Source organism: Phaethon aethereus, assembly GCF_964289735.1.
Source record: "Phaethon aethereus genome assembly, chromosome: 19".
NCBI classification, from domain to species: Eukaryota; Metazoa; Chordata; class Aves; order Phaethontiformes; family Phaethontidae; genus Phaethon; species Phaethon aethereus.
In genome coordinates, this window is record NC_138595.1 from 6512212 (window position 1) to 6535278 (window position 23067).

Sequence of the window (23067 nt, forward strand, 5' to 3'; positions counted from 1 at the left end):
ATTGTTAATTCAACAACTAAAACACAGTTTATTGAAAATACTGGCTATGGGACACACTAAAAGCAAATGATACAAATCAGCTCATCTTTAGCCATTTCCTCTATCTACAAAGGGCAATTGATTTTAAAAAAGCAAGAAAAAGATGATTAAGAGTGGTCTTGAAAGTTTCACCATTCTGTTAAAATGGGAACCTAAGTCTGTGTGCAAGTATGCCATGGTGCTGAAAGACACACACACACTAAAATGAACAAGAAACTCTGCTGAAGAATGCCTGGCTGAACCATGGTACAGTTTTATGTACTCCTTTCCATTACAAGCTCTAAAATAGTGCTGACAATCCAACAGTGCAGATTGTGATGAGCCATGTAGAACTGCACGGTGATTCTGAAAAACACATGAACTATACTTTTGTAGCCTCTCCACTAGGACTTACCTCAGCGTGATTTTTACAGATTCTGAATCAAGATCCATATCATCATATTTTTTTTACACAGAATCTTACATGGCATTATAGAAGTTTAAGAAAGTCACCTTAACTAAAACAAGAGGAGCAAGTGAGCAGAACTGCATGCTCTTTTATTACCTTCTGTGCCAGAAATATCCATAGTCTCTTCTATTCCATAGGTTCAGTCTGTTGAGTAAATAATTAAAATTAAATTAGCTATTTTATATTAGAGGAAAAAAATATCATTATCAGTACCAATGTTTGCTCTCAAAACCATCTAGCTGTCTGGTTACATAATGTTAATTTTATCTTTAGTATGCTACTAAAGCAGAACATCAGAATAAATTTCAATTCCAACATCGGTGTTCATAGTTTAAGAAATATTCTCTTACTATTTCACAAAGCTGAGTTTTACTTTACTTTGGATAAAACTGCTCAGAGTTCGGTAAATACTGTAATCATACCAAGCTAACTGTATAAATCCACCTCCCGAAATTTAGGAGAGTCCCATTTTGACATTTCCCTATCATATAGATTGAAAGAGGGCATTTGCTAGAAATAGTGCACCAAGTTCTTCCGTTGTATCACAAGATAACTGAAAAAATGAACAGCATAATTTAACTAACAGATACGGCAGGCAGATCAAGGATTATTTATTTTGCTAGCACACTATTTATGCACAGTGTGCTAAATTTTAAAGATAGCTCATCTCCCTGCATTTTCCAGAAATCCTTATCAGCAATATTTAATCTCCTGCTGTTCTGACACACCCTATGCTTGCAGCCATATATGCTGCAGCTTTATCTGTAAGGTTGTAGATGATCTTGAAATAACCACAATAATGCACTTGAAAGCATTAGAAATAACTACAGCACACTTTCTCAATACAATTTGCTGACGATAACTTTTAAGCAGCACACATTCAAATAGTTGTCTTGCCATTAAGCTGCATAGACATTTTGGCCAGCAGTTGAGAGTGAACAATGCTGTGAGCAACAGCACATTTAGCTGTGTGGTGCCAGGTTCTTAATGGTTTTCTATTAGCTGAGCGCAACTCGCAAAGCACGAGCACTAACTGGTTCGAAGGGTGAGAGCAGACAAACATCCAGTAAAAGAGCGAAGCCCACATTAGAGATCACACAAAGATTTATCAGAAAGATTTGGTTTCTACAGCAAAAAGTGATACTCTGAAAACATGAAACAGACACTACAGCTATTCGGCTTTACTGATCCATGTTCATTTTATCTTGCCACGAGACTTCCTTTCTACTGTCTTCTTTGGCTGGAACAAAAGAAACCAATTTTCCTTTTTAATTAATTAAGTTTTAATTTGAAATAACGGAACATGTCAAAATGCTTTGTTCACATGTGGTAGATTCTGCTGTGTATTCTTCAATCGCTACATCTAATAAAAGTCATTATCAAGAGGGTTTTTTAATACTGGGGATCCAAAGTCTAGAAAGCTTGTGCCTGGTAGGTTTTTTCTTCTTTATAAAAGTAAAGACACTGCAAATTATTTTACTTTTGATAGGCTACTTGCACTTACATTCTAAATAAATTTCTGTACCATTAGGAAATCAAGTAGAAATATAAAGTAATTACAGGCTTTTTAGAAACCAGGGTAGACACATAAAATCTTTTCATCTTTTGCTTAAAGTATTGGCATATTTGGCTACAGTTACGCTGCAAGTTACCATTTCAATGGACTGCTCTGCCTATTGACTCATTTTTAAAGAGCTGAACTAAAGTAGTCCCCCTTGAACAGCATTACCATGCAAAAAGAAGATCACATGTGATCAGTAAGGAGGCACCCCTCTCCCACCCAGAAGAATGAGCTGCTAAACAGAACAAAATATAAACAAAGAATTGTGGTGGCCTCCAGCCCTTGGAAAAGAAGAGTAAGGCCTTGCAGGAGGCTAAAGGAAGCTCTATGATTTGCATTTTTTGAAAACCATAAAATAGCAGCAACAACAAAAATCCCAGGTAACTCTGAAGGCTTGGCAACCCACAGCTCCTATTGAGGCTAACAGGAGACAAGAACGCCTCTTGCTCTTGTAGCTGCAGAAATCCAAAATTCTGGAGGCAGAAATCCCCTAGAATGCTTTCTCTCCCAATTCTGCAATGTTGTACTCCTGTATATGCAGGAGGAATTGAAAAAAACCAAGTTGTTTTCTACTTAGCTTTACTTGAACAACACCCTGAGACAGTAACAGTGACGAGCCACTTCCTGTTTTTTCTATCAAAGCACAGAGAGCACTTTAGATGGCATTTAGACATCTACCATCAATTATACAGCCTACAAAAATAGATATTCCTATAAGCCTAGCTGAGCAGCTCTTACCCAAGAAAACAAAACTAACTGCTACACACGCTACTTATTTCACAGAAATATTTCATTTAAGCAATACAATACCAGTATTTTTGGTTTTTTCTCTCAAAGGTGAATTAACGATTTGCACCTTGTCTAGGTCATCTGCTCTGTTTTTTCATGGCTAGATTAGCAGAGCTTAAATCTGCATGGCTATGGGAGGGAGGATTAATTTCACTACACATTGGAGAGGAAAAAAAAAAAGACACATGACACATAACACACGTACACACACCCTTCAAGGTACTGAAACGGAGCACTCCAACAGACAGCTCCATGGAACAAGTTCATCCTCTCTGCCCTGTTACCTTCAGGAGACACAGAAGAGCTGCCCAGCAGCAAGGGATGCCATCTTCCAAACTGAACGCCTATGTCCATAAATGGGCTAGTGGTTACAGCCCAAAACCCTTCCATTATGCCTACATGAGGAAACGGCATGAGGCTGGGAAGCATGCCTCCCACAGATTCACATAGCCGGGGGGGAATGTATCAAGAGATCCTGGAGTTCGAGAGCTCCATGATAAGGATTTTGCTTTTTCAACTGCTATTGCAAAGGTTAGGTCTGTTAGGTAGTTGATAATTAATAGCATTTGAAGGGTACCAGATTATGGATTCACAGTAAAATCTTAAGTTCAATAGCTCAGTTGATTATTACATCAACACACCATCACTATCCATGACTGAACTGTTAATTTGTTTTTCCCAATACAGTAATTTGGTTGGTTGGGTTTTTTTAAATCTCTCATTTATCTCTGCTATCTATACTATCATTGCTTTAAACCTTAATATGGAAGGCAACAAAAAGTAAAGCTTCTCTACAAATAACAAACTTCATAATTTGGTCTACACAAAACAGAGTCAAACTTTCCTCAAGTTTCACAGCAGTCTCCAGTCAGCTGAGGTTTACCCGCACCACACTATTAACACTTGTTACACATGCACTCAAAAGAGCCTTGGGACTGCTGAGTGTAAGAGCAAGAGTGCTAGAGGTTCGATCTCATGGACAAGCTATTGTCTTATAATCTCTAGTGACCTATTCTCTTACGATCAAACAGAAAATCAAATTTATGAAGTGGTTTATAAAGACTGGTTTCATACTAACTTTGCTAACTACCTGCAAAAAGGAAACTAATCCAATACTGTACCTGTGGCACATCTTTAAGGAAGTCTGGAAGCTGAAATTCACCTTTAAAGACCTGGAAAAAAAAAACCAACAAAAAAAACAGTATATTACTCAAAGCTAGCATCCACTAGTGTTTGAAATGATAAAGAGATTGTTAAGGGAAAAAAAAAGAAAACTAAAATAAAAAGTGTCTTCTGGGTTATTAGCATCCAGTAATGCTAAATCAGATCTACCTAAACTGAACACACAACCTATTTGTAAAAGTTTGAGGTAGTTCTACAGGTTTAGGCTCAGTGCTAGCCTTGCTCTGTACGCCACACTCTGACCTCATTAAAATAAGAGCATTAAAATAATAAGACTATATAACTCATATTACATTTCAAGCTTGCTCGAATTATGCATCATTCATGAATTAAATCCTGTATAATTCATTCGCTATGCTTTTAGGAAAAGATTTTAATAGGATGATTAAATACGCTAGAATTGAGTCGCTGCAATACATACTTTATTGAAGTTGTATATAAAGAAATACATTCCTTCACATTTTAGCACCTTCAATAATTAAGTTCCCTTTGCGCTTAATTACAATTTACAATTAAAAGTCTCCACTTAAAGTTTTCCAAAAGAGCTACCTGTCATGATCTCATGTACTGTGTCAGAACTGACATACCAGCCAGGCAACAAACAACATTTATGTTATACAGCTTAGAAACTCAACAAATTTCACATAATACAACATTGTCTGATGCATCATAGTATTTGTCATGAACGAAATATGTACCATTCATGCAAACAGAAGTATCACACTTGAATAACTGATCAATCCCACCTTACTATGCTGTCACAGGGAAGTTCTGCTAGTTTTCGTATAGTTTATGGAGACAAAGCAACCACAATCAAAGTCTGGGAACTTTGTAAGTTAGAAAGCTAGAAACTTAGCTTTCAATTCTGTTAAAATGGTTAACACTCAAGGAGTATCAGCATCTCCTTCTACCCTATTTTACACGTCTACCTCTTTATTCTACATATCTAGCTGGTGTAATTTTCAGGTAGCAAGAAAGTTTCTATGTTTGCTTTAATCCTTAAAGATACACAGATGCTATTATAATAGGTACAGATATATTCTCTATATATTATATAGATATTACAGATATATTATATTTTCCTCAAGTATGCCATGTCAGACCTTGAGCCACTTAGCAAACATACTGCGTGAGATCAGACACTTAACTCCTTGCCCCACAGGCTGTAACCACACATCTGAAATCCCCAGCTCCTGGAGGGAAAACACAGGTTTGGATAAGGCCTAAGTTTCCCTTTATTATTTTCATACCATTTAGTCAATTTGCTTTTCATCTACAGAAATGTAAAAAGAAAAATAAAATCAGTGGAATGATCCTTTCCTATACTAACAGACATAGAGATTTAATAGCTTCACATACGAGTACAGAAGAATTCCACTTACTAGTGGGGCTGTCAAAGTTACAGCCAGCAACTCTAATGATTATTAGTTTCTACAACAACTGTAGCCTCATTACGAGCCTGACTTCAGGAGACTTTGTCATTACCACAATTTCCAGTCCTTTGGAGTATAATATTACTTCTGAAACAACATTGTTTGGAAAAAGAGCAAGAAATAAATATCCTCAAACATACCAACAGCCACACCAAACAAGTGTTTCCACTATCTGACCAATTAGGAAATAAATTGGCAATGTATTGTCTTCTCTCTAGAGGATACTTCTTAAAAACTGTTTGCTTCAGATTAAACTGGAATACATTAAAAAAAAAAGGGGGGGGGGGTATTCTTAAAATTTTTTTTTTTTTTTTTTTTTGCAAAAGTAAGTATACTTGAAAGGAAGAGTTTTACCATCCTTTCTACTGAACCAAAAAGACTGAACACTCGAATGTCATGAGTTCTTTGTAGTCTTGTGTAGCTGTAATCATATAAAAATCCAAAGACATGGAAATGGGGCTACTCAGAGTTGCACTCCCTGGTTTGCAAATCACATCAAAGGAAGAAGATTCAGGAAGTCAAGGGAACCTTATTAACGGTATCTATTTTCTCCACTTTCCTATGAATAGATGACCAGAACATAAAGATGTACTCATTTTGTCAATATGCTGCAGTGGCCTAGGACTGCAGCTGAGTCAGCTCAGAATTTCCCGTCTGTAAGAGGCCTCACCCCACAACAGGCTGCAGCGTTACACCATATGACTCATGTGGAATGGACTTTGGAGCTGGCAGTTCTCGTTACTCTTTATCACTAGGCTAAACATATCCAAACAACAAGGCTTCACTAAGTCCCAACATGAAAGTAGGAATTGTTATACACATACATTGCAGAACCCCGTTCCTTCCGATATGCCATGTCTTAGAATCTAAAATAGAAAGGCTGATTCAAAATGATAGGCACAGCTCTCATTTATATTCAGCTAGGGGGTACTGTCATTCCCATGGAAACCTTAATGAAAGCCACACTGGTCAAAAATTCAGTGTGTGGCTTATTGGAGCCTAGATATACTATAAATATTTATAAATGAAGGAGAGTATTTCATATTTTCACTTTTAACCAAGCCATTAAAATGCAGTCTGTGTTCTAGAGAGCAGAAATGGAAGTTACAAATCATCACATTATATTATCACATCAAAAAATGTTACAGAACAACCTAGGCAAGGTTCACAAAAAACCCCACCCAGTATCTTTTATTAGACAAGTGCTGATTTTGGAAGAAACAGACAGGCTTCTTCACCTTTTCTGGCAAACCACTGCAGTCATCATCTGGGAATTCTTAAAAACAGCTAATACTGATGATGATGCTACACTATGACTGATTCAGAACCCAAGTGACCAAAACCATGTTTGTCTCTCTGGAAGCCTCCTTCTCCAATTATGACTTGGTCTAATTTTTATGTTATATATCTCTCTATATATATGTCTGCTCTGAAAACCTTACCATTGCAATGCCTTTTGTAGGAACAGCATTTACTCCTAATAAGCATCAATAGTGGATAGTCAAGGGTATTCATCCATCAGCAATATTAAGAAAAATAATGACACTAATGTCATAGCCTGGAAAGATAAGAAAATGTTTCAGGGGCATTTGATATTATATTCACATTAAATATCACAATTTAGACACCCCAATTTACAAAGGCAAACCTAACCAATGACAGACCCAAGGAGATTAGGTTTAACACAAAAGTGTGCATAATTTTGGTTCAGAACTGACATTATCTAGAAAGCTGGTTTTGTCAAGATTGAGACTGCATAGAAACTGGTTTAAAGTAGTTCCAAAACCAGTAAGTGGTCCCTTTTGAATCAAAACCCAGGGATCAACTGCAATCCAGAAATTCTAAAAACAATGACTCCATCTGCAGCCAAAAAAATTAAGAGGTTTCAGATTCAAAATTATTTTCTGACCAATTTCTTACTCTAAAACACATTATTCAGAGAGTGGCAGCAGAGAGGCAGAAGCACGACATTGGAATGATTTCCAGTCTAAGCAAGAATTCAGTAAAATTGAGCAGAAATGGTGTTTACCATTTCTAAGGAAATTATTTTGCAAGCCCAAATGGATTTCTAAAGGTGGGGCAGGGGGGAAATCTGAAGTCTGTGTCAATTTGTTGTTCAGTGCTGGCAGTTTTCAAGCTGTTCTGTTAAAAAAAAAAACAACACCAAAACACAACACATTCTTCTAGCCAATCTAAATGCATATTATTCTCAAAAAGAGATCAGAAAACAAGTTCCACATCCAGTTGTTTGAGAAAACCCTTATAAATACACAAGGAAAACTTAAGAACAGAAGTGTAACTCAGAAGTGTAACCTATAATTCATCTTTATAAAAGATTAAAGCACTCCTTTTCACCCACTTTCAAGCCTGGTTTAGAAAAAGTCACATTACATTCAATCAGTTCCAATACACAGAGATAATAGGTCTTTTAGACAAAAAGCCTGCAACTAAGCGTACTTGGGCTTGGTAGATTTTCCAAAGGTCAAAGCTGCAGAGTACAAAGTTATTGATGTTTAATTGTCAAAAAAAAAAAAAAAAAAAGCAACGGAGGGGTGTGGGAGGAGCAGACAACACCGGCAAAACCAGACCAGAGTCCCTTTCTAGAAACAAGGCTTTACTGCACAGTACATGGAGGCACCCTCATCTCATCTTGCTCTTTCAGACTTTCCTTAACTTTTAAGGCAGCTTACAAGGCTTACACATTCTTCACCATTTTGCTGGAACTGCCAAGAAAAGGGACATCCGAGATGTAAATATTTACCCAGTAGGAACAACACAGAGAGCAAGATTTTAGACAGACCTATGAATGTCTGCCAAAAGGCAGCTTGCAACTGTACTTAATTTTGTATTTTGTTTGTTAATAACTCTGTACACCTTACTAATCACATATATGCATAGTTTTTTTTTTTTAAAAAAAAAAGGTATCAGCACCTCCAGAGAAAAGCAATGCAGTTGGGAATCCACATGGGAAGAAATACCCACTAAAAAGGGTGATATTCAACACATTTAAAGGACACTGAGAAACTCTGAGCTTTTGGTGCTGACAAGACAGATGAAATAAAACCCCCAATTTTTGTTTTAAATACCAGAGAAAACACCCACAAAGCCAAATGCCTTTATGCTAAACTTCCGTTAACAAGCATAACTAGAATTGCACGGCCTTTTTTCTAAGCTACTTGAGCAGCCCGTCTTTACAGCACACCTCCACAATTACATCTCTTTGATAACACAAGTACTTGCTCTCATGCGTTAGTATAAATATACTTTGCATCCTTTATCATAGATTGTTTCTGTCTTTAAAACCTCAAACTCAAAGTCTTGAAATCATGATTGTTATAGACCTCTTGACTCTTAACAGCAGGAGACATTTCCTCACAATTTAAACCGGGCACAAAACAGGAGTTAACAGAACTCTTTTCTTCTCCTCTAGATGTTACGGCAGAAAATACCATCAACAGAACATAAAGCAGAGATAGATAACAGCTTTCAGATGTGATTAGAGGAACCCACACATTTAAACAGCCATGATGAAAACCATAGCTTTTTCTATAGAGTTCTGTACACTTCCGTCTCGATCTCTCCAGGGCAAGGAACATAACTTCATGAAGAAGTTTAAAAGAAATGACTGGATTATGTATTCCAAGCACACAAATTCATTTAGTGGGAAGTATGTGCCAAAGAAAATCTGATTTAATATGTTACAGATGTGAAAGGAAACCACTTAGCCAATCATAACATAACAATAAGCCAGTTTCTACTGGGCACAAGTCAAAGTCTTGCAGTTATGAGCTGTTCTCCACTTTCAGTATATTCTGTTAAACTGCTGACGTACACTTTTACACAAACTCACAGTATCAGTAAGGACGAAGCAGACACTGTTCTGATGTGGAGTGATTCTACTTTTGCATTTCATCATATAGTGACTATAGTGACTGGGGTACCAGTTCAGACAGTTTAATTATTTGCATTTTCTTCATCATTTACAGATTGAAAAGAAAATAGCATCTTGTAAAATGAGCTTACATTCAGGATGTAGAATTCGTTAAAACTCATGGGGATGGGGGCCGGGGGGGGGGGAGTAGTCAGTTATGTATCTATAAGGAAGGGACCCGCACCAGGGGAGGTTTAGACTAGATATTAGGAAAAATTTCTTTACTGAGAGAGTGGTCAAGCATTGGAACAGCCTGCCCAGGGAGGTGGTGGAGTCACCATCACTGGAAGTGTTCAAAAAACATGTAGACATGGCACTTCAGGATATGGTTTAGTGGGCATGGTGGTGTTGGGTTGATGGTTGAACTTGATGATCTTAAAGGTCTTTTCCAACCTTAACGATTCTGTGATTCTGTGACCCTTGCAATCATTATAACAAAATGAACAGATGAACAACAGACTTAGAAGAAAAACACAAGATAGCACAACTCTGCAGTCACTGAATAACTAAAGGCTGCCTCTTGAGATCACATGCAGAGATCTGCTGAATAGTGCAACACTACTCAGGCCTTGTTCTTTCTGCTCTGCATTCCTTAAATCGAGACAAGATAAAGCGTCACAAATGATAATATCGTCAGGCCTAACATAGAACAGATAAGCAAAAAGTTAACGGCGTTAACGACTTTGTTATTGAAAGCATCAGAAAAATCTGTTGTACCTGTATTAGATTTGTAGTCCACCAGTGCAGATACTATCAGAGATGTCTTACTTCATAACAACACGTAACACATCGTAAGAAGAGATGAAGTTAGCTTCATGCTCTGTTACTTCCTAACACAAAACCAGAACTAAGGTAACAAAGTACAAATGCCGGTTGCATCTTATTATTTTTGTGCTGTATTACAGAAGCATGGAAAAACCAACCTAACCATTTTGGTGTCCTAGGCAGGTAACATTAAAGTGAACAATCCAAATTTAGCAGAGACGATCGTTTTCCTTGCTTTACCTAAAAGCACATAGAATTTCTAATTCAAGCATTGTACTTTAGCTGGTGAGAATCATCATTTTGCTCCCAGACTGAAGGAAAAAAAAAAATTAACCTGTACATATGCAAGTCACCAGCAGGGGGACAGAAAAGGAGAGAAGAGGAAAATGAAAAACAAGAACAGGACTTAACTGCTTAGAAATCTTAGGGGAAGCTAACATTTTGCACCATACTAGCCATTCCTTTCCATTTTTCTCCAGTACTAGTCCTTGTTTTAGGCACCCTTACGCTGTTCTACAAGCAGCATTTAAGCACATTTTAGAACAAAGACATCACATGGTTTAAAGTTTGGATTTAAATTATCTTCTACAACTGGGCAATACATAGACTTCTAGTCATAAAATAGTGAACTGTCTGCATTCAAAAGAGGCTTTCTAGCTATAAGTATGTTTTGCATCCTGACCAATTTTTATATTTTCATTCCACTCATCCTTATGATTTTGTATGTGCAGTATAAAAATGCTTTTAATCATACAAAACAAAAACTCTCTGTAACAACAAGAACTGATTTGTTTGGGTTTTTTAACATATCTGATAGCAATGAACTAAATGACAAAGTGTTGTTCCATCTTCAGGCGGAGCCAGAATCTCCCCTGACAGTAATTTCAGTGGTGATGTGCTTCCACCCTGTTGTTGCAACTTCCACAATTTAAGCCAGCATTACATAACACCCCCAAAACTGAACACTCCCCACAAAAAAAGAAAAATGAAAAAGAAAAATGAAAAAAATCAGTCCTTCCCCCTTATTATTGCCCCTGTCTGGCAAACAGAAAGCAACGTCCTTCACCTGAAGTGCTCGCTCATGCGTTTTTAAACAGACTAAGAAACTACAACAGTATCAGAGTAGCAAGTGTCAGGTACTTCAACATTATTCTAAGTTAGTCACTCTAAGGGGTATACTAACACAGTACAGTTCAGCTTTAGAAGTCTAAACTCTTCTGTTTTCAAGTAATAAAATTTGAGTTCTGCACTCAGTTTAAAGTTCTCAGAGACCACAAATATAAATACAATAGAACAGCTTCCAAACACAACGTGAAGCAATAAACAGTTACATGCAAGATTTATATATATTCTTATGATGTACTGAAGAGGAACTTTGGAAAGATTTTATTTGGATAGCTTCATCTCCAACAATACACCCATTACAAAACTCTGTGAAAGACTATTCCAGGTGAAGAAATTTAAAAAGAGAGTAAGAACAAAAGTAGTGCTACAGTAATTTACAAAGTCACCAGCTAAGAGTATGCAATAATACACTTAACTTGTCAAGTGCCAGTTCCTAAAGGCTGGAAAAATCTCAGTCAATAAATAATTTCTATTTTTTTTTAAATTTTTTTTTTTACTAAATGCTCTCTTCTCTAAGCTGCAGTTACAAGAAATAAATTGGCATATGTTCATAGAAGAGAAGGGGAAATCCACAAGGCAGCATATGCTATCCCTGATGGGCAAAACTGCTAACACATCATAGTTCCCTCTCTCTCCTCCCCGCTACCCCCATTTGCTCCAAACACCTTAAAGTGTGTTGAGATATTTGTCCCCATCCTCAAATAAAACAAAAAAAAAAAAAAGGAAAACAAAACAAAGCATTTTTCAGAAGTGAGTCAGCTCTCACTGATCACCAACCAGAATACTAGTTATTTCAAAACTTCCTTGGTTTAAGGCCAAGCTCAGTGGCCAGCATTTTGGCAATTTACTGTACAAGATATACGATGGCCAGGAAGCCTGGCACTTCTAGAGAGGCTGATGAGCCTGCTGCCCTGAGAAGTAGGTAACCTACACCACAAACTGGTCTGGGAGTTGGGAAGCCTTAAATCTTGAAATCCTAGGAAGTCAGGACATCAATGACAGGACACAGTCACAGAGAAAGACGGAGGACCCAATGGTCTGAGCAGGGGTTTGCTGGGAACCAGCTGGGAGGAAACAAAGCAAAATGACTGGGGAGGAATTCAAGCCGTCCAAATGCAAACTCAACTGATTTGAGCCATCGTTTTAAATGGCTCCTTGGGATACAGAAGACTCTGAAAGCCTCACGTTTCTTACGATACTCCTTTTGAAAATGCAGCTTTGAAGCTTAGCCATCTTTAATCCTTCTGGTTTTCTGGATTTTAGTCTTAGTTCAGGACATTTTATCTGTACAAACCATATATGCAAAAGTAATTTTGTTAAAGAACAAGGAACTAGGAAAATATATACTGGGTACTACAGTAAATAACAAAATTAAAATGCTGTGTTGGGCTGCAAGTAAAACTATTAAGTTCAAATAGCAGTCAAAATATTAACAAGTGTTCCATATGCTTGCAATATTCTGATCAGCTATTGTAACAGTAATCTCCAGGTTTTCACAGCATTTTAAAATATTAGTAAACAAACTAATTATGCTTCAAAGCAAACTTGTGAAAAAGCCTCAGTACACTTTAGCCTTTTTAATTTAAAAGTATGCTTGTGGCTTTGTTTATTAGCTGAATTTCTCTCATGCATTTTGAACTTAAATAGATTTCAAGAAGCCGCCCAACAGTAAGCAACTGAAAACTGTACAATCTTTATAACTCAGACTGAGCTTGCCATGCACAGGTAGAAGACTCAGAAAGGTCACCATACTTTAAAAATTTATTTAAATTGTATCAGTAAGAGGTAGTGTAATAATTTAAGGTTGGTTATAATACAAATTGGGATCTGAGGCCATTTTATAGTATGTACGGGTAGATGCATGAGGATTTTTTTTTTCAGGGCTCCATGAAGTAGTTTTGAGCACTTTTTTTTTTTATTAAAGGGGTTGAACTGAGGGCAGAAAAGTAAGTTTGTTTGTGAGTCTTTTAAAACAGTAAGTACCAGGAAACCTATAAAATGATAACCATTACTACCCCTACAAGAAAAGCTGGGTTACGTTTTCCATGCTGAGCTAACAACTATTTAAAATAGTCAGCCTGCCATCCTCTAATGCACTGATCAACTGTTTAATGAAATTTTCCCAGGGAGGTCTCCTAAAAAGAAATAATGCAAAAATGTTTAGAGACTTCACAAAGAGCAACTTTTTTTCCCCACAAGTATCTAGCCCATTAGCATACCAACCAGGTTTTTTTAATACCAGAAGGTTAGTGGAAGACAGTCCTTTTAAATTGCTTAATTCAATGTTGCCAATGATTACTTTCCTGCAGCAGCAAAAATCACCTTCTTTTAATAAAGTATACATTCTCAAAAGAACAGAAGTAAAGAGTTAATTATTCTTATTTCAAACAATGGTGATGAGCTTCTAAATGGATACCTCCAGGGATCAACAGCTGTATAGCCTAAATACTCAAATTCCAACAACATTAAATTCAGACTAAAGTCCTTAAGTTTAGGTTAATCAGCAACAGACCTTCCTCCATCTTTTGTCTGTTCCACAAAGGACAGCAAAGAATTGGAAAATCTTGACATTTTTATTATCTTGGGTCATTTTCAATGGGTCACTTTTCAAATTCTACCAAGTATTTTGGGGTGTAATTTTGTGACAGAGTTTCTGCCAACCCTCATGTATAAAAAGCTGAGCTCATCAATCAAGTTTGATGCCCAAACAAGAAAGTTAGCTTTTTTCCCCACAACTAACTAGTTCCCCAACTATCTGGACAATTCCCAAGATGTTCAGCTACATACACCAAAGAACGCTGCTCAAGCTTGGGGCTGGGGTAAAGGAAGATGAACGAAGTTGAAGACAAACAGCAGGAGCCAGGCTTTCAGTGCTCCAGGTGCCACAGAACTCTGCCTTCTTCCCCCCACACCAAGGAAAACATATTGCTACATATCAGAAGGTATTACAAAGAGACTTAAAACCAAGCAAAACACAAGACTCTTCTGCTCTGTATCTCACATCCATTCAGTCAATAATTAAACACACAAAAATGCCTTACCCTCCTTGTGTTTTCCACAACTTTTTGATCTGGCTTTCCATAATTTGGTGGATTGGCATACGGATCATAACCCAGTTTTGCTAGCATGGGTGCAATCACTGGCATATCTTGCAGAACATCAGCAGGTATCTTCCCAACCCACTTTGACAATGCTTCCACATTGACTGGCTTGATTACTTGGTCAGTAGATCTTTCAACTCTGCAGAGGGAGAAAGAAAGGTTATTTTTGGTTGACAGCCCGCTGAATATGAGCCGGCAGTGTGCCCAGATGGGCAGGAAGGCCAACAGCATCCTGGTGTGTATCAGCAATAGTGTGTCCAGCAGGAGCAGGGAAGTGATCATCCCCCTGCACTCAGCACTGGTGAGGCCACACCTGGAATAGTGCGTTCAGTGTTGGGCCCCTCACTACAAGAAGGACATTGAGGTGCTGGAGCGTGTCCAGAGAAGGGCAACGAAGCTGGTGAGGGGTCTGGAGCACAAGTCTTACGAGCAGCAGCTGAGGGAACTGGGGTTGTTGAGCCTGGAGAAAAGGAGGCTGAGGGGAGACCTTATCACTCTCTACAACTACCTGAAAGGAGGTTGTAGCACAGTGGGTGTCAGTCTCCTCTCCCAAGCAGCAAGCAATGGGACAAGAGGAAACAGCCTCAAGTTGTGCCAGGGGAGGCTTAGATGGGATAGTAGGAAAAGTTTTTTCACCAAAAGGGTTGTCAAGCATTGGAACAGGCTGCCCAGGGAAGTGATTGAGTCACCATCCCTGAAGGTATTTAAAAGGCGTGCTTAGGGACATGGTTTAGTGGTGGACTTTGCAGTCTTAGGTTAATAGTTGGACTCAATGATCTTAAGGGTCTTTTCCAACCTAAACGATTCTACAATTCTATGTTTTTTACTCCAACCAATACTTGCTTCTTCACTAGCATTAAGACTTTTAGCTTGTTTTGTTGTTGGTTCCCCCTCCCCCTCTTCTTTCCCTCTCAAAATTTTGTGTTTCTATAGACCTGATGGGAATTGAAGTTTTACTATGCAGGGCTAAAATGAGAATAACTAGGACAACACTCATCCATGCTTTCTTGTTTAGGCTTTCACACAGAATGTGCCAAAGCAAGTTTTTTTTACATAACAACAGTTCTTTGGCTTTTACTGCTAAGTGAAAAGTATGCATACATCTACATATAAAGCTCTCTTCCCACTGGCATATTCCTGCATCTGCTGTTTCATTGTCTTAAATGCTCTTAAAAGTTGTATTCCAAATTAAAATCCATGTGCCATTTATTTTCTGCGACTACTTTTTTTTTTTTTAATAGAGACACCTATGGAAATGACAAAGGTATAGACTACAGTAATATTTTTCATAACGATTCCTTTTTACTGTGTTTCATCATTACACAGTTCATAAAGAAAGGCAAGTGCATAATCATAGCAGTGTCATAAGTACGATATTTAGAAAATAGTTGATTTGGTGCTCATTTAATCAACAGTCCTAAAGTTGCTTTCACTCTTGCACCCTAGTTTCTGTTAGTTTCTTTTTAAAGGATGAAATCTGACATCACTGTCTTTTTCCATGTTTCTTTTAGATTAAAAGAAATACAACTTCTTTATTGCATTTATTTCTGAAACAGGCCAGCAGGACTCAAAACAGGTCGAGTAATTTAAAAGCCTCCCAACTTTTTTCAGAACTCAGAAAAAAGCACACAGGCATTTTAGATGTCAAGGTTCATCCTTCTTTTAAGGAAGGTTAAAAATCAGATCTGTATATACAAGATGCCTAAAGGAATATTTACACCTGCATTGCAAGTAGTACCATAAGGTATGCCCCTGTAACAGTAGTTCCTGCTGGCTGGCTAAGCCTGCCTGAAACCTGATGCTGAGCATACAGCTGTCACATCCTCTTGCAGCTATCAACCTTCCTGGGCCTTATTTACATCAGAAAGAATTTTGATCTCAAAAAGCTCTACCACCCAGAAAACGAAATTGTTATAATTGAACTTAACAGTACAAAGTACAATGTGAGTTCCTCATCTACACAAGATAAAGAATGAGAATACTGAGATTCAAATTAATTCTCAAGCAGCTAATCCTTCAGTGTTATACAGCAGGCAGAATATGAGAAAACATCTTCTGAGAAAAATAAATAGAAGTTTCCTGAAATAATCGCAATAGTTTCTGAGACCAGAAACCTGAGCTAAAGGCAAATTGCTCTCAAGACTGACATCAGTCAACTTACACAAAGAACAAGTTTGATTACAGCTATCTAATTAACCTCATGAGTCCAAGAGGAGGCTGAAGTATTGTTGCAGATTAAACGAACATTACATCAACAGCAAGATGCATCCCATTCAGATGCATACTGTACTGTGCAATGAAAGCCTTAAATTACAAACTATGCATGCATGTCTGCCAGTCATTAACTCAATTTGCTCTTAACACCAGTCTTTACTCTTTTGTGCTTGTCATCATAGCTCAAATTCTTCCAGGACAGAGGAAGGAAGTTAGTCATACAATGCTGGAAGGTCAGTAAGTTAAGTACTTTAAACACAATCAACAAAGAACAAACCAGACAGGGAAATGGTCACCCATGGGGAAACTGTCTTGGCAAGCAAGGCCTTCACAGATTGCTGCAAGAGGTATTTAATGGAAGCTGATGAGTACCTGACAAACAAAAACAACCTGTAAGACAACCCCCAGCACTGGCAGCCTTACTCTCTTCAACCATTTTCAGTAGCTCAAACCAAAGGCAGGAATTTAGAATGGGATTTTGGGACCAGGGAGTTGTGACCAAATTTCAGCCTTCTTGGAGGCTATTGGCCCGAGATCACAAGTCTGTATAGCAAACTAAAAAGTTTGGGCATTGCTTTTTTGATCCTCCTAATTAAAAGATGAGCATCTGACTTCACATGAAATTAGCAAGAAAATAGCTGTGAAGAGTTGAGTTTCAGACATTCGAAGTGGCAAGGCAGAGTACAAAGCACCACAACAGTCAGGAGTCGGTAGAACCATGGTGGGTGGGACCCTCAAGAAAAATTTATCACTAGGTGTTTGAAAAGTGTAAGATTTATGGTCCTCTTCCTCTCATACAGAGCCAGCCAAGCCCAAAATCCCTTCACCACAACTGGTAAAATAAGGGTGATACTGTAAGAATGGGCTTGGCTAGTAGTCTACTGGAACCCCAAAAGAATGGGTGCTATACATCAATTAGGACCTAAATTAGTACACATATGAATACCTTGTCCTGAAGTAAAAGCATATTTAAAATGTGTATGTTTTGCCCCACTGTCTTTGGTAACAATAAGCTCAGCATGAAACATTTCCTGGTGATTAATAGCTGGCAAGAGATAAGCGTTTAGCTGCTCCTAGGCACCGATTCAAAAATATATAGTACCAGATTTGGTCTTCTGTTTAAATCCTTTTCTGTCCTTTTAGTTAAGGTGGGAAGAAAAGTAAAACGCAATTTGTGGGAAAGATTATTCAGACCAAAGAACATCTGAGGAGCATGAGGGAAGACAGAGAGGGGATGGGAGGAAAAAACCACCCCAAAATCCAAACAAAGCAAAACAAGGAAAGATACCAAATCTTGGCAAATTTGATTATGTATGCATATGGCAAATGCTGCCTGGTCAGTGTTGCCAGGCTCCACTGCAAAACCACAGAAACAGTTTCAGCTTTGAAAGCAGCTGGTAGCATGGAACACAGGGTAACTAGCCCCAAATACTTCTACATCTGCACTAGAATCAAATGAAAGGTATGTACTAAAAATAGTATATTCCGAAGTAATTTTGCCTGGACAGCTATTTTCATAATAAGCCTAATAAAAATTGCTATAAAAGGGTTGACATTTCTTTGCATCAGTGGTCACCACAGCTGTTTTCGGTTATGAGGCAAATACCAGAGCTGTATTAACAATACTAGTTATAGCATGTAGTCCAGCCATAATACATTCCTTCAACAGCCACGTTGGCAATTACTTCAAACCACAGAAGGTTTTACGCTAGTACAAATGCTGTGGTGCACATCCTTAAAACCCTTGCAGTGTTTCTCCTTGCAGCTGGACAAAAACCAGAATAAGAGGCAAAAAAATTAAGTAAAATAGAACAACAGTGAGGCTAGGGCTACATGAACAACAGAAAAAGCAGGGATTACGAAGCAAATGCAGAAGAGAATTAAGGCAGCCAAAAGTTTCCTCAAATCAAGCAGCCAGGGGAACAGACAAAGTCAGAATCTTAAATACAGACTGTCTAGTATCTAATATTGCTATTAACAGACTATTGCATAAGAGTTTTTGAGTCCGGAATAAGAGAAAAATGGAGTCACCTCGCTGCCTGAAGAATTCTGCAAGCCACTGGGTGGCTAGCTCATCTCTGGAAGTGAAACAGCCTGCATGCACAATTTAACCCTATATACAACTGAAAATAAAACACCCTACGCTGACCTAGAGCCTCATTCATCTGATAAAAATTAATTCTGTCAAATGATATCTATACTTTTAACTCATCAGAAATACATTCTTAAACATTCACTTTCTGTTACTAGGTAGTAAGATCATTACAAAGATCTTCCAGTGATACTGCGATCTCTTTCTCAAAGTGTTTTTAAGTATTTCAAGAAAACAAACTCTCACCAGATTTCTTTTCAAAAACCCTCCAACAGTTAAAAACACCTCCAGGCATCTTATGGTGGACCTGACTTAAGCAGGCATCATGCCTCTGAAGTGGATACTGAGCCCGTCTAAAAGCCTTAAAGGTGAGTGGAAGACGACTGAGGCAGGTTCCTCTGCTCATTTTCTGAACTCTTTACACAGTATCACAGCCTTTGCAGATTATAATCATTGTTCATTCTTTGACTTCAGAGGTTTTCTACCCTACCTAATACTTTGCAGACAACTAGGGAACTAATTTTATCTAGATCTTCATTCTCTCCCTATTATGCTACAGAGGCTAGGCCTATGTGGTGGTATCTTTCAAATGAACATCACATTTCAATACAGATGATTTAGTACTTGTGATATCCCCCCTCCTGCCAGTAAAAAACATAATATAATTTGGGTGTTCCAATTTTAATATACTATTATGAAACAGCCTGAAGCACTTGGTACCAGGCTTGTGGTAAATTAAAGCTCAGTGAGAAGACAGAGTTGTAATAGGAAGCAGTGTTTTGAATTTCCTCAGATTATCCCCAAAGTGACCTTCAGCACTATCACTTTGGATAGTCAGGTGGGAGAAAGCCGCTCATCAGAACATGGAGCTGCACTGCTCCAGACTCTGTTCTTTCAGCTGAAAGACAATATTCACTCTGTGAAGTAAAAAGCACTCTCCTGCAAGGCTGAAGGGAAATTCTAAGTCATAAGAGAAAAACACTGGTTAGAACCTGACCTAGAACTTAACAGCCATGCACACCCGAGGCCATAAAGAATTTTGCTGCAGCTGAGAACAAGCCAAATGCAACTTGATAGAAGGGAAACTAAATCTAAGGCAAGGTATATTCTGTTCAGCTGTCAAAATCTGATAAGCTGCCTGTGGCAGGCTCCAAAGTTCTCAGTAAACTACCTAGCAAGCATCTTTTCAAAGAGTAATTTTTCTGGGCAGTTACTGCCTGCTCTGGACAAGGACCCCCTAAACAGGCAGCGATCCCTGTCCACAGCACTCTGCTGCACACGAGATGGTAGTGAGGAGCTGGGGATGCCAAAAGCAGGAGGTCTTAACTGGTACAAGGAAATAAAATTGGGGAATCTCAAGCTCCAGTTGCTCAATTTCAATTAGTATCATATAATACACAAAACAGACATCCAAGTTAGAGAATTTCATCTTCACTGCTTTTTCTGCAGCCCTCTAAAGACTGAGTCACTGAAATCACTATCAAATTATAAAGGTCTCTTGCAACTGAAAAGCAAATCTCACCATATATTTCAAGGGTATTTGATTAGACAAACACCAGGCATAATACTAATAAACCATTCTTTTTCCACGATTGCCAAAGCCTTCTGAAATAACAAATTACTTTCACATATCAGCTCACAAGAGATAATAAAAGCCTGAAGAATTCCATGAACAGATTGAATTGAGGGTCACAGGAATACTTCCATACTTGTTTGTCTTCAATTTGAAAATTTGATTAAAAAAATAATCATGAAGCCACATCTTACTTTAAAAACTAAGAAAATGGATTGTTGAGACACATGAACAAGTATTCTCAACTCCTCACATCCCATTCCACCAGATTTAGCAAAAAATATTACTCGAAACTCTATGAATTCAGTAAGGCTACTGAGTTTTATAGCTTAGAGGTCCATTAATTTTTAAAAAATGCTGAACTGGAAGCTGCAAGGTAATAATATTTTACTAGAAATGGCATTATGCATAGTTATTTTTACAGGACACTTAAGAGAACTTGGCAACCACCAACTTGTACAAGTAAAAGTGAGTTTACTGCCCCCTCAGCCGCCACTGTGAAGCAGTAACATGATACAGGTAACTAAAGTGTAGTTCACATACAGATAGAGCTTGCAGAGACATACAACAGAACACAGCTTCAGGTTAACAACATCAGAAGACTTCAATCCGGTAACGAACAGTACCATAAAAAAAAGTTGAGATGCCTTCTTGATAGTTCTGCTAACACAGTGGTGGTGGCTGTGTTTCTTCAGTGGGAAAGGTGATACAAAACCTCCAGATTGTATACAAATTTATAATCATTATCCGAGTTTTAAGTTCTCTTTGTAGCTCCTGACTAATAATTCTATAATTTTCTTTATTTAAACAAAATCTCCCAATTTTTATTTCTCAGAACTGTAGTTTTAAAAAAAATGAAATCACTCTGTATTCAACAGTTTGAATGTCTCTACCCAGCCCCCATTACTTGCTGTGCAAGTTGCCTCTGTTACTCAGAAGCACTTGGCCAGTGATGAATATTCATAAAAACAGAAGCCAAAGAATTTAACTGGACATGCATTGCTGCTGGAATGGGGCTTTTTAATCAATATTTTAGAAATTTAAATAAGACAATCTGGTAGATGTATCTGTCACAGGAAAAAAAGGAAGCAGATTCAAACATTCACGTTTCTTCCCCATAAAGACTAGCCAGCTTTCATATCCCAGAAGCTCCACTGTAAATAATGGCCAAAAAACCCAAAAAGAGTAGTTTAACTGGAGAATTTGCTAGGGTTTTTTGTGTTGGGTTCCCCTCCTCCCTTTCCTCTTTTTACAATACCTATCCAGGTTTTCTAAGCAGAGCTGGATTTTGGTTTCTGAAAGTAGCTAAGTCAGGTGCACAGATGGCTCGACAGAACACTAAGAGATTTGCTTACAACAAGGTTAATTTTATTCAAAATGCTTGTCCTTTTAGGAGCACATGCCAACAGAAAAGCACGCCAATTCTGCTTTCTATTTTGTTGGAGCAGTTTCTCAAGTTTCCTGGAAGAGTATGTTCTTGGCAAATATAACTCAAAGGCCATTCTTGCATTGACAACAATACTTTAAGTTTCTGAAATCAAACGCGTGATCTTGCCAGGATGAATAATACCAGTCTAGATAAAACAGTCCAGCTTTATTTTGGGGCACAGGGAAAAGCAAAGCTATACTGGAAGAAAGGCCGATACAAGACATACAAATTCAAGTTAGACTGACCATTAAAAGTTACATGCTCCAAACACATACGTTAGTGGGACGAACTGTTTAGCAGGAGCAATCTGTGATTGCAAGTTGTTAGTTAACAAAGACTCTTACTTTCTAGATAATCTGCATCACAAATCAGCTTCCTGAAACATCATTAGCTATTTAAAAACTGAAACCAAGTTATGACTAGTCGTTTATATGCAAAATATACTATTTTACCTCTTAGAACAATACAAGGTAAAAGAGGAATGCTCATACTCACTTTGAAAGAGAAACACCTCCTGCTTTTCCAATCATTTCCTCATGGTGCAGCACTGCTTGGTTCCATGGGATGCGAAGAAACTTTAAGAGAGTTCTCATCCATCTTTCAGGATGCAATACGAGTTGTTCATAATGTACCAGCATACACCTTTCAAAACCAACCTCCATACACTGGTTATACATAGTTTCTATAGCACGATTCCACTTGGTCAAGCAGTCCCTATAGCTGTTAAGGTCAAATCCAGCTATTGTGACTTTTCTAGATATCATGGAATGCACAGATGCACGACCATCCCGTACCATTAGAAGAAATTTGGCATTGGGGAAAATTCTAGCAAGATAAGTCAAGGATTTTAAAGCAAAAGGATCTTTGTTACACAAATATGGAGCAGGCTCCCCATGTTTCACAATGATTTCCAATAAAAATGCTTGCATGGCTGAGTCTAGAACCTCATCTGTGACTCCAGCTTCATCCAGTCGGATCTTCTCTTTGCTTGATCTAGCCCACATCTGCTTAACTGCCAGAATTCGCGGGATTACCCTTGTCTCTTCCCCACATCGAATATCCGGATGGGCATCAAGCATGGCACGCATTAAGGTAGTGCCACTTCGAGGTACTCCTCCAATAAATATTAAAGGCATGTCTTTGTTGTAAGCAAAGGTTTTGTTTGCATTTACATCGGAAGCAGTTCTTACTGTGCTTCTCACACTTTCCATCCTCACAGGCTGGCTGCGTTCTTCTATTCGATGGTGACACTCCATAGCGTGTTGGCCCAGATAAAACACTGTCACTGAACTGATCACCAGACATGCCAATAGCAAGTTCTGTTTGAGTTTTCCAACCATTTTGGTAAAGACTGTCACTTCAGAATAAAGAGACCTTCTACTTCA

General features: G+C 38.1%; 1 protein-coding gene across 1 annotated transcript; it reads right to left on the reverse strand.

Moving 5' to 3' along the window:
* Window positions 1-1682: 1682 nt before the first annotated feature.
* On the reverse strand, window positions 1683-23022 carry TPST1 (tyrosylprotein sulfotransferase 1; the record flags this gene model as incomplete). The annotated part of the gene is made up of 4 exons (XM_082008620.1): window positions 1683-1727; window positions 3959-4009; window positions 14315-14513; window positions 22178-23022. 4 exons carry the CDS (start codon window positions 23020-23022, stop codon window positions 1683-1685), a joined length of 1140 nt encoding a protein of 379 aa, XP_081864746.1.
* Window positions 23023-23067: the final 45 nt, after the last annotated feature.